Below are 12877 nucleotides of genomic sequence, written 5' to 3'. Positions count from 1 at the left end.
GACCGGGGTCGAAGGAACTGAGACCAAACCTTGAAATGTCGATGATGATTGTTCGAAACCATCTTGAGGGTCTGATTCAATCAGACTGATTATTCATTACGCCCATCTTATGCCGAAGGGATCGAAATCGATCTGTCGAAAGACACTTGGTCATCCCATCTGCGACATTATCGGCTGTAGGTGTCTTCTCATGGTTGATTTTCCCTAAAATGACGTGGTCCTGAACAAAGTGATATCTCACATCGATGTGTTTCGAGGCGTTGTGCTGAACCGGATTTTTCGACATAGTGACAACACCTTGACTGTCATTGTACACAACTGAAGCCAAGCCAAATTTAGCTTATCGAAACGTGCAAGCTAGTCGACCGAGCCATAAGGCCTCTTTTGTTGCATCGGACGCGGCTACATGTTCGGCCTCGGTCGTTGATGTTGCAGTGCACTCTTGAAGTTTCGATTTCCATGAAATTGCTCCATTACCGAATTTGAAACAATATCCGATTGTCGATTTTTGACTGTCCACACAACCAGCAAAGTTCAAGTCGGTGTATCCGACTACGCTTAAGGTGTCATTTGGGCCGAATAGGATGTCATAGTCTTTTGTGCCCACTAGATATCTGAACACATGGTTTACTACGTTCCAATGCGATTGACTAGAGTTGTGCATGAATCTGCTAACGACTCCGACGACCTGAGTAATGGCAGGCCGTGTCGCGACCATCGCGTACATCAAGGAGCCGACGTCCGATGCATATGGTACTGACTTCATAGCTTCCCCCTCCGGACCGGATGTCGAATAGTCTCGCTAAGACAGGCGAAGATTAATGGGGAGCAGGGTCGAAGTAGATTTGGCCGAATGCATTTGAAGCGTTCTAATACACGTCCAATATAGTCGGATTGAGACAAAAACAATTGTCATCGATTTCGATTCTGACTTATCTTCATCCCAAGAATGTGTCTTGCTGGATCAAGGTCCTTCATGGCAAACGTCAACTGCCCTACTTGACATCAAGGAAGTTCGTGGCAAGGTTCTCCATGAATAAAAACATGTCTTCCCATAGAATCTATGGAGATGTTCTTTCATGTAGGCCAAGAGCGCCAGAAAAGACTCAACACAAAAGAAGTAGTCAACAACAATCTCCACGTGATAAAAGTTTTATATTCTTGTGGAACTATCAAAGAACTCATTCATGTATTTCCAAGCAGAGTACTGGATACCCTCAACCCTCTACTCCAATTTATATCTAGCAAAAGTTGGCACTATAAAAGTGGGTTATTTTACTATTTTCCCATGAATCAACAAAAGTGGTATTAACTTCCATGAAAACCAAAATTTGGGAAATTATAATAAATTTTTGTGAGTGACGAGATTCAAACCCCCACCTTTGAAATTCGTGGTTTGGCACTCTCCCATTTGGGCCATAATCATTGAATCAACCCTCTGCTATGCGTCAAGAGTTTCCCTTAGTCTCCATTAGTCTGGACCAAATATATAAGATTTTTTTGTATCCTTTCCAAAATATTACTTCTTATTGGTTGTTTTTCTGGAGAGATTCCTCAAGGTCAATGTGCAGGAAATATACCATCTTGTACCATTTTGTTTACGAGACAAGAGAAAGACAATGTCAATCACTCTCGAGCTACTAAAATGTAACCTAGCTACTAAAATAATGGAATTCAAAATTTGTTTGGAGGATGATGTTTACCATAAGGCCCTAGAGAATATGGCATTGTTGGGACAAAAATTCCTTTAAGTGCCAAAGTTCTAGCATGAGCTGACGGAAACTCAAGGTTCCTTATGTGCAATGCTCGGCCACAACTGAGCTTAGAATGATACACAGAAAACGGGAAATAAAACACGACACAAAGAAGAAGAGAATACACAGGAGGTTTACGTGGAAAACCCCAAACTAGGGTAAAAACCACGGCAGCCCACAGGCTGCAAACTGTCACTATGTAAGAATATACAACAGTGAGCTCACTGAGGCACCGACCTCGTGCTCACAGATCTTCGCCACAAGCGGCGGTTACAACGGAGGCAACGTCCTCTTTCTCTCTCTCTCTCTCTCTCTCTCTCTCTCTCTGTACAGTTACGCACTCTCTGTGGCGTGCAAAACAGAAAATGACCAAAAAAACTATTTTTGCCCTAAGTCATATTTATACTAATATGACTTTTCGGCTATTTACAAATATAGCCTTGATGGACTATCAGAAACATATTTACGAATATGTCTCTTCATCCGGTTCTCCGTAGCTGGGTACTCCTCATCCGGTCTTCACCGGATCTGCATCATCCGGCTCTCCGTAGCCGGGTACTCCTCATCCGGTCTTCACCGGGTCTGTACCATCCGGCTCTCCGTAGCCGGGTACTCCTCATCCGGTCTTCACCGGGTCTGTACCATCCGGCTCTCCGTAGCTGAGTACTCCTCATCCGGTCTTCACCGGGTCTGTACCATCCGGCTCTCCGTTGCCGGGTACTCCTCATACGGTTTGTTCATCGGCACCGTTCTTCTCCCTTCCCATCCGGAGGGACCTGTCTCCCAACATGAGCAAGTGTTGGAAGTGATTATGGGAAGTTGAGGCACGCAATATGGTCAAGTGTGGTGGTTGGCCTCTCTAAACTTAGCAGCTGAACATGTTTTGTTGCCAAGTGAGCCTTGAAGTCTTTGTTTCCCACCTTGAGCTATTGAATGCATTGGTGATCCTTTTCATATGCTTTGAGCCAAGGGGTGCTAGAGGTGTGGATGGAGGAGTGGTGGAGGGTAAAGGGTCAATGATTGCAAGGAAAACCATGGTGATGATGAATGTATATGGGCATTGAAGCAGAACATTAGGAGCAATACTTAATTTTACTGAAATTGGGCTCAAGGTTATCCCTACATTTAGGTAAGATAAGGAGTCATATGGAATGGGAACATGATCAAGTGGGGAGGCATTTTGAGTGATGCATGGTCGACGACCTACAATGGAATCAACTAGGGAATGAAACATTAAAGTGGTTTTGATGGCCATTAGTTTTGTTGGCATTTCAAGTCTTGGACCATTTGAGTATGATTGACACATGGATCCTCAAGGTAAGCAAGATGTGTAGAGGATACTACTGGCTAACAATCGGCAACGGTTCGGTTTGAACCGAACCGAACCGCGAAACCGTGGTTTAACAGCTTAAGGGTTTCAACGGTTCGGATCAGGTTTAGGTTTTTTTAAACGGTTCGGTTCGGTTTCAGTTTGGTTTCAATAGTCAAAAACTGTGGTTTAAACGGTTAAACGGTTTTTTATTTTTAATTTTTTAAAAACATTTAAAAAAATTCTAAAAAATTCTAAAAATTGTTTTTAAACAATCTTTTCATACACCTTATTCTCACATTTTAGGAACATCTTAAAAATTTTAAAAATTCTAAATAATGAAATATTATAAATTTTAAAAAAATTAAAAATTTGACCTATGTTGGAAACTGAAACTGAACTATGAAACCGCGGTTTTTACGGTTTAATGGTTTAACGGTTTGAAAAAATGTTTAACGGTTCGGTTTAACGGTTTTTTGGTTCGGTTCGGTTCAGGTTTAAAAGAAATCAAACAATTCGGTTCCAAACCGAACCGAACCATTGCCGATTGTTACTACCGGCCACAACCAATTAACACTCGTGTGCGTATGTGGATGCAAAGATCGAGATGACAAGAAAAACATAGGACAGACAACTCAAGTACAAAGACACAAGATTTAACGTGGAAAAACCCTAAATGGGAAAAACCACGAGAGGCCACACACTTTGAAGTGAATGACTATATCGAGATGAAAATACACAAGTAAGAATCTCAAGGCAACGACCTTGAGATCTTCTTCGTTTGACAGACGGCAACAGAGTTACAACTCTCTCACACATTCACTCACTCTAGTTATAGAGCCAATTACACACAGTAGGGTGGTCATGAAGTGTCATTGAAAAAACTATCAACCATCTTAGTTTGGATTTCCCAAGGTTCAATGCCATGAAAACATGTAAGCTTCACTTAGGAATAGATCATGAACATGTTGGGCATGGAGTATGCAAGATGCATGAGAATATTGGGAAGCATAAAATGGCAATGAAGACATACAACTCTGGGTGAAAGTGCATGTGTGACATACATCATCAATAAAAGAGGGATGAGGTTCTCCTTAAAATGGGTTTGGTTTGGTTTGGTTCAGGTTTCAAAAAAATTAAACGGTTCGGTTCCAAACCAGTTCGGTTTGGACCCTCTCAAACCGAACTAAACTGTTGCCGATTGTTACTACCGGCCACAACCGGTTAACACTTGTGTGCGTATGTGGATGCACTGATCGAGATGACAAGAAAAACATAGGACGGACAACTCAAGTACAAAGACACAAGATTTCAAGTGGAAAAACCCTAAATGGGAAAAACCACGAGAGCCCACACACTCCGAAGTGAATGACTATATCGAGATGAAAATACACAAGTAAGAATCTCAAGGCAATGACCTTGAGATCTTCTTCGTCTGACAGACGGCAATAGAGTTACAACTCTCTCACACATTCTCTCACTCTAGTTATAGAGCCAACTACACACCGTAACTTGTACAACAATAATAATCATAACAATCTGACTACTTACCCTAAGTATATTTATACTCATATATTAAATGACTATTTACAAATACAGCCTTAATGGGCACATGTAGGCTATTTACAAATATAGCCCAATCAGATTCGGTCGATAAATTATCGTTCGATTATCGGTCATTCGATTTTTCGGCCTCAGCCAAGTTAGCTATCCATTTGATCCTGCTCGTGCTCTTCCTATCCGGAGGGACCTGTTTCCCAACAAGATGTAGATTGTCTAATGGTGCAAAGGTGGCTATATTAGAATTTAGAAGTATATCGTTTTGTTTCCTTGAATTGTTCTTCCTAGACGTGATGAAAGAATGCAGGGAGGCCCAAACGTTCCAAAGCAAGGTCCACTATAATGAACCGTTCAATGTAACAGTTATATGACACTAATAAAGGATTTATTTGGAACGTGGCACAGAGGAACCATGTCAACCACCAAGTGATATGATAGGAAGTGCATGGCAAAAAGTGGAAGAGAGAGGCTCCACACCCAAAAGATAAATCATTACTTCACCCCTTCTATGTTGTTTTGGGCTATCATGTGAAGAATTTGGTGAAGGGCTCGAAGGATATGAGGTAGCTCCTCAAGGATCTCGATATAGTGCCACCCATCATTGCCTTGAAGAGCTTGTGGTAGTTGGTATGGGGTTAGGGATCATAGAAGGATTTTGGGCATGAAAAATAGCATTGTTTATGGATTGTGGAGCACTCCATGAATATCAAGGATGGTGAATTGAAATTCAATGGTAGGGTGGTCATGAAGTGTCATTGAAAAAACTATCAACCAACTTAGTTTGGATTTCCCAAGGTTCAATGCCATGAAAACATGTAAGCTTCACTTAGGAATAGATCATGAACATGTTGGGCATGGAGTATGCAAGATGCATGAGAATATTGGGAAGCATAAAATGGCAATGAAGACATACAACTCTGGGTGAAAGTGCGTGTGTGACATACATCATCAATAAAAGAGGGATGAGGTTCTCCTTAAAATGGGTTCGGTTCGGTTTGGTTCAGGTTTCAAAAAAATTATTTTTTCCAAAAGGGTTGGCAACCCGAGCAGGACATAGACAACAATGTGCGGCAATGGCAAATTGCAAGTATTCATACGAAAGTGAACCACATATTCCAATTATACATACCTATTATTCCTAAACTATAAAGATCTCTAATCCTCATCCAACTATTCGTAAGGTGAAACCTTTGGGCACAATACACCTAACTCACATTAATTATTCATGCTCCCATTTCTCGCAAAAGCTCCTTTATCTCATAACGATGATTCTCATATGGTAGAGAGAAAGAAATTGGTAACATGGATACCGAAATACGAAGATCCTCAATGCAACGCGTTTTACCAAAAAGGGGGGCATCGCATCAATGTTGTGGTCACTGGTGGCATAATATATAGCTCATCCCTATGTTAGCTTTTTGGAATATCTTTGGCATTTGTCACAACTCTTAACATTGTGCGCTATATTTGTACACATGCCAAACTAGTAGTTTTCCTTGATTTGTATAATTGTTCAAGTTCCCACAAGTCATATGGGAGATTTGCTCAACTTCTTCAATAGTGTCCATAAGAATCTTTAACTCAAAGAATTGTCCTATTTTTCAGTCCATTGTTTTGTTCTTGTTTTTGTTTTGGTTGAAGTGGAGCTTGCCTATCCACCCATCTTTTTATCCGTGAACAAAAGTAGTCATGTCCTTTAGAGAGGAACAATTGTGAGTCAATAATTATTGCATGTAAAGGGAACCAAATATCACGAAGCTCTCTTGCTTGGGAAAATGGGATTATTTGCTTTGTAAAGTACGTTCGCACTTGTCCATCTAATGTTTTGCTTTGGAAACTAAAAACATTCTCTCTTGCTCAAAAAAATGTGTTTTTATCCATTAAGATTGTTTGGCTTGTAAATTATATTCTTGCTTTTTCATCTATCTAATGTTTTGCTTTGGAAAGTAAAAAAAGGAAATTGGTAAATGCACAGTTTTTTTGGGGGGATGGAATCTTCCTATCATTTGTAATCATATTTCTGAACTAAAAAAAAACTGTGAAAATACAGAAAAAACTGTGAATTTACCAATTCCCTAAGTTTAACTCTGGATATTGTTTCTCTTGAGGGTCTAGGCTCTGGTATTTCATTGTTCTTTCCAGAAGGTCAAATTTATTCCCATGGCCACACTTGATATTGAATAAGGCTCTGAGAATATTTTAGATTGGAATTGGACTTCAATCAGAGTGATATTGTCAGTTTAGCCTTCAATCTTTGTATGCAGATAAATTTAAGCACAACAACATTTGCGTACTTTCCTCATTAGCTAATCAATTTTCTTCCAATCAATAAGTCCAATAGATTAGTATACCTTCAAGATGCCATGATTTGGATGACATAGTTTCTAATACTAGCAGAATTACTGGTTTCACTCTATTGATAGTAGAAAGAAGGGTTTGAAAAATTCTTTCCAAGCTTTGTAAATGGTAATGTCAAAAGTAATCTCGCTTGTAGGGCGTTTTCAAAGAGCACCATTGAAAATTGCCAAGGAAGTCTACCGATGAGCTGCAAGTAATATCAGTAGCAAAAGTACCAAGCTCTCCATGGCTCTGCTACACTTAACCTAGTCAAGAGAATAATGAACATCTCTGGCTAGCAAATGGTCACAAACCTCATTAGAACCTCATTTCTCACCCTATAATAAAAAAAATCTGAAATACCAGGAGCCTTAATCTTTGCACAGGCAGCATCAAGTTGTGAATCTAGACAAGCCTAGCTATGCGATAAATTTGGTGCCTTAAACAAAGTTTCATTTCTATCCCAAACTAGAAGACAAGAGCATCATAACAGGAAATTGTAATCTCTCCTCTGTTTTGATAGATGTTAATGGACAGATTTGCAAGCTCCAATACCATGACAACACTTTATAACAGCTCATATATCTATATTTATAACAACTTGATCAATACAAGTTGAATCAGGATGTATGCAAGCAGATGACCAGATTTATGAGAAATACAAGGAGAAGAAGAAGAAGGAGAAGGAGAAGATATTTTGTTCAAAACTGATTTAGTTCAATTCGATACAAGATACAGTATACATGATGATCCTAGACTCGGATATTTCAAAGCTCAACAAAACAGAGTACACTTGGATACTGGACAACAGAATACTTTGTTCAAGATATTTGATACTTGAAACAAGCATGTTATTCCATCATAACACGTTGAACTTGTGATCACTTAGCTTGCTTGAGCCTTAATACTGGTATTAGCAAGCTAGGAAAGCCCTTCACCACAAGTGCCACTGAAAATTTGTCACTCCATGAGCATTGCTAACAAAAAAATTGCATATATGCATTGGTAATTCACTTGAAATCCAATGGAATAGATACTTGACATGCTGAATGAAAACCAAAATCCAAGTATCATAAGTGTTTCCATGTTGTATGTAGCATGTTCCAGAGTATTCCTCTTTATCTATACGTCCATGAATGATAGTTATATGTGAAAAACATGTTCACTCCAATCTGAAAGAACAGAGGTATCACGAGGGTGGAGAATTCTCACGTTTTTCTCGAATACAATTCCCAGGTAGCAAGAACTTGAACCTCTCATGGTTCTTTAACAAGAAAGATGGCAGATTGACACCAGAATATGACTTGGGCACTGGACCTATCTTAGACACTAGCTCCTTGAAAGTATAAGCCTCAGGCAACATGTTGAATAGATCACTTCCATTGCATAAAACTTCTTGAATTCGGCTCGAGTCAAGAAAGCTCGGTGACTTCACGCGGTCAGCATGGCTATATGCCTGCATCTTAAAGGCAACGTCTTCGATATACCTAAAACAGAAGCTACAATGCCACCCGGAGTCGGCCAAAATCAAATCCGTGCGCCTTGAATGACCATATAGGGTATTATAAGGTTTATAGATATGGACACTTGGCCTCCATGTGCCTTTGTCCACCCAGAATTCAAAGGAGTAGAGGTAAGAATTCATCTCCAAATGCATGACTTCAGGGATGCCATGGCACCATCTGAGCAGGTCTATGGTATGCCCACTAGGTATCTCATCCACATCTGCCATGATGACAAGGTCTCCCTCTCGGATACCGGCCCTTTTGAGAACATCGTCCATGGCTTTCCGCTGGGCACGCTCGAGCACAAATGGGTCTTCTTTACTCCTCAACTTCCGTCCGCCCATCCGCTCATGCCACATCTGTCCCCTTGCAAACACGTACCTCTCGGCATTTTCCGAGAGCCAGAGGGGCTTCGGGATGCCTGTAAACGTGGAATTGGACTCCAGGATGACGAATTTGGTGACGAATGGCTCGAGCTCGCGGATGCGAATCTCAAGGAGGTCTAGCTCATTATTGAAGATGATGGCATCGAACACATTGGCTGGATGTGTGCGGACGGACCACCCATGCATCGAGCAAAGGAGTGAATGAGATATGTTAGGTGCATAGTAGTGAGGGATGTGTTGGAATGGCCTAGGGGTATTGTCCCACACCGGCCGTAAGGCGTAACCGATGGTCTCCCATTTTATATAAACCAGAGACAACATGAGCACTGAAGCAAGGATTCCACACAGCAGTACCACGGTGTATCGAGTTCGCCTTGGTAGAGCCGGTGGTCTGTGATTCTGATTCTGATTCTGATTCTGACGAGTGGGCTGGGAGGGAGTCTGTTGAAGGTCTTTCTTGTGGAGATGGACATGCTTCTTGGTCCCTATCATTTTCTTTGTTTTATGGTCCCACACGCATATGTCACTGATTCATGGAGCTCTGTGACAAAATATGCATGTGGGCGATTGTTTTGTGCTCCTGTTGGCTTTAATTCCGTGGAAAAGAGAAAGAAAGCAGCAGAGAGGGAGGCAGAACAGGGAAGCAGAACAGAGGAGGAGGAGAAGTAGAAGTAGAAGAAGAAGATAAGAATTCACAGAAAGAGTTAAAATCTCTTCACAGTCATTTAATTGTGGTCCTTTTCATGGTGTTGAATTGTGTCATTTCTTTAATTGAGCTAAAGTGCCTTCTTATTTCACAATGAAGTGCTCTTGGACAAAGTTTCACCCCAGAGAGGACTAAGGATCAAACGGACGGACAAATCCCAGACAAATCGAGAAGGGACAGGCCGAAATATTCTGATTCTCGAGGGTCGGGGATACACATGCATAGTTCTCATATCGTTCTCCTTGCCAACTTATCCTCTTATACCCTTGTATATCTCGCCTAAATTAGACAACCACATTAGTCTAACCATATGTCTTGGGTATGCCGAACCTCGTGGCTAGAAGGGTTATCGGTTATATAACCCCGAAAGCTAGACAATTTATGTTTAGTGGATGAAGATAGCCCAATATCTCATACTCACTCACACCCGATTAGAAAATATAGAAGAAATAAGTACCATACAAAACAATACATACCATCAATTAGTCCTTCTTGGTGGGGGGATCCACACACTTCCTTGGAAAGCCAAGAAGTCACAATTGACCAAATGCATGTTAACCACCTTCCATCAATGTTCTCATCATTAAAGGCCCAACCACACATTTTCCCTTTAACTAATGACCGTAACTCCTCTTTAACAAGTGACACTCTAGTTTCTCGCTTCAAATAACCAAATATGCACAACAAAGTGAACCACATATTCCAATTATAAATACAAATTATTCCCAAACGGGAAAGATCATTAAACTTCGTCCAAATACTTCAAAGCTTTGGCAAAACATACTTAATTCAACTTGATTATTCATGTTCCCATCTCTCTGCACTCAACTCCCCCTCAATCACATTAAACGTTATTTGACTATCCACTAACTATCGATTATGCATTGCAAAGGTTGAATAGTGTTGAATGGAAAGCGGCCCTAGAGAAAGAAAGTGAACTCACTATCCTAACAAAACATGGACTCTAGTACCACTCGCTATAGGCCACTCACCTATCTCATGAAATTGGGTGTTGATGACAAAACTACACCCACATAGTATTATTGCACGTTACAAAGCTGAACTTATGGTTCATGGTTTCTCTCGAGTAGAAGGACTCAACTATTCTCAACCATTCTTACTCCTTTTTCATAGGGCATCATTCTGATTTGTTATGTCTCTAGTCACCATTCTTGACCTTAAGGTACATTATTTGGATATATAAATAGAATTCTCGCATTATGACCTACCATTAAGAAATTTACATGCCATAACTCCTTGGATTTGAGTCAATTTCTCAACCAAACTATGTTTGTTGGGTAGATGCTACAAGTGCTACACTTAACTAGAACAAGTCAATTGGACTTTGGGTAGGTGAAGAAACTCACCCTACATGGTATCCATGTCCTTCTTTCCGATGGCTTCATCATGGTGAACCAGTTCGTTATTTGGGATGTATGGTTGATATAGATTTGCGGTCAGAAGCAATGCTATCACCATTACTATTGTCAATAAAATGTAAACCACTACACTGGGATGCCCAACAATTATCCTTTGTAGGTCGGTTTGTAGCAGCAAACTCTGTATTGCTGGTTTCAATGTGGTTTATAACATCTGTTTGGTTATTTTCTAGATCTACAACAACGAAAATGCAAAGTTTGATCCAAAATAAAAAAATTCCTTTGGGGGGGAAAACAGGGATCTCCAACAGTAGCCAAAGTTGCTTGGAATGTGTTAATCCAATCCAAAAGCAATGGAGGGTTGGGTTTGATAGATCCTTTAATGTAGTCATGCGCCCTTTTGACTAAGTTTGTGATCAGAGGATTGCTACCAGGATCAAAAGCTTGGAAAGGGATATTTCTAAATCAGTTGATGCAATTAAGTCCTAAGACATGTGGTGTTTGGTCACCCTCTTTAAAGTGGTTATTCTTGAATGATGTACAAACACCAAGGCAAGATCTTGCATCCAATAGATTTTTGCTAGGAATCATAAGGGCATGGGATGTGATTAAGTCGTTCTTGCTTAAGGACAAGCTTTCTACGTGGGATGCACTACTTAATCAGCCTCTTCTTGCCAATTCTTTATTTTGGGATAATGCAGGAAAAGTGTTGGGCTTGAGGACTCACCTTGCCTAGGGAAAACTGGATAACAAGCCTGTTGCATTTGTAAGAACTTGGACTCAATTTCAGCAAATGTCACAAGAAGATCGTCTTACATATTTACAATCTGTTCATGGTGCCAAGGTAATGACTGCTAGCATATCATCAACATATTCTTCGTTTTCTACAACCTTTCAACCAAGGAAGGAACATATGTGGTTTGGATGCTTCGTAAATGACACATTTATGGCTGTCAAGGGTGTTTCTCTTAACGAGTGCACTTCTTATTTTCAGGTCCTAGACAATCATACATTACAACCTTACACCTTTGAGTGCAATTATCTACAACACTTGTGAAGTGCACCAATCAGAGTGGTTGCTAAAATTGGAAAGAAATGGATGCTTGATCCTTATCCTTCAATTGCTCCTATGTGTGATATGTTGTTATATGCAAAAGACCTGATTGCAAGATTAACATGGGATCCAAGGGCTTGGTTTTGGTCACATTCCTTGGGGGAACAAATCATAAAGGTTCCCTTCTTTCAATACTCAGTAAAACTTGAAAGAGCACTATTGCTCTCTCGGAATGCAAGGATACTAGCAGCTCAGAAACATTGGACCAGTTGGGGGTCTCAACTTTGCATTTGAAAACCTACTGGAGATGGATTTGATCATTCAAGGGGCCAACTAAATTTATTCTCTTCAAATGGCTATTAGTGCATATGGCCTTACCAGTTGGTCACTCATTGAAAAGGAATGTAACACCCAATCTTCAACAATGTGCCTTCGGTCATGAAGCTTAGGAGATTGCCAAGCATGCACTTTGGTCCTGTCCCTTGGCTCAACAAGTATGTAATAAAGTTCTTTCATTATTTTTAACAATCAATGTCGGCTGCCTATTTTCATGGGGATCAACGATGTGGGGAGTGCTACATTCCAGTTTGATGTTGTATGAGGCAAACAATGTTTAGGAGGCAATGATGGTACATAATAGAATATTGATATTAGTCAGCCCCTTTCAGCAACCTCGAAAGTAGGTGTGATCTGTCTAGATATGGAAAACAGTGACTACAATAACGCTATGGGCATTATGGAAATGTCCATGCAACCAACTTTATGATGTGGCAAATCAACGCCTCTCAGATGTCTTACTTGAGATATGGGAGAACTTGTTGGTAGTAGTTCGCGTCCAGTATGACAACATGCAAGGTTCCCCAAAGACTGTGAACAAGAGAAAGAAG

General features: G+C 40.4%; 1 protein-coding gene across 1 annotated transcript; it reads right to left on the bottom strand.

The window, feature by feature from the left end:
- Positions 1–7526: 7526 nt before the first annotated feature.
- On the bottom strand, positions 7527–9549 carry LOC147866011 (uncharacterized). The gene has a single exon (XM_087316369.1). The coding sequence runs from the start codon at positions 9341–9343 to the stop codon at positions 8150–8152; it is 1194 nt and encodes a 397-aa protein (XP_087172495.1). The 5' UTR covers positions 9344–9549; the 3' UTR covers positions 7527–8149.
- Between the last annotated feature and the right edge of the window lie 3328 nt (positions 9550–12877).

This window comes from Azolla caroliniana, unplaced genomic scaffold (assembly GCF_043228905.1).
Source record: "Azolla caroliniana isolate FFs.n. ecotype wild unplaced genomic scaffold, voAzoCaro1.0.p SCAF_3, whole genome shotgun sequence".
Lineage (NCBI taxonomy): Eukaryota > Viridiplantae > Streptophyta > Polypodiopsida > Salviniales > Salviniaceae > Azolla > Azolla caroliniana.
Note: the sequence above shows the minus strand (reverse complement) of the source record. Positions and strands in the feature narration are given on the sequence as shown.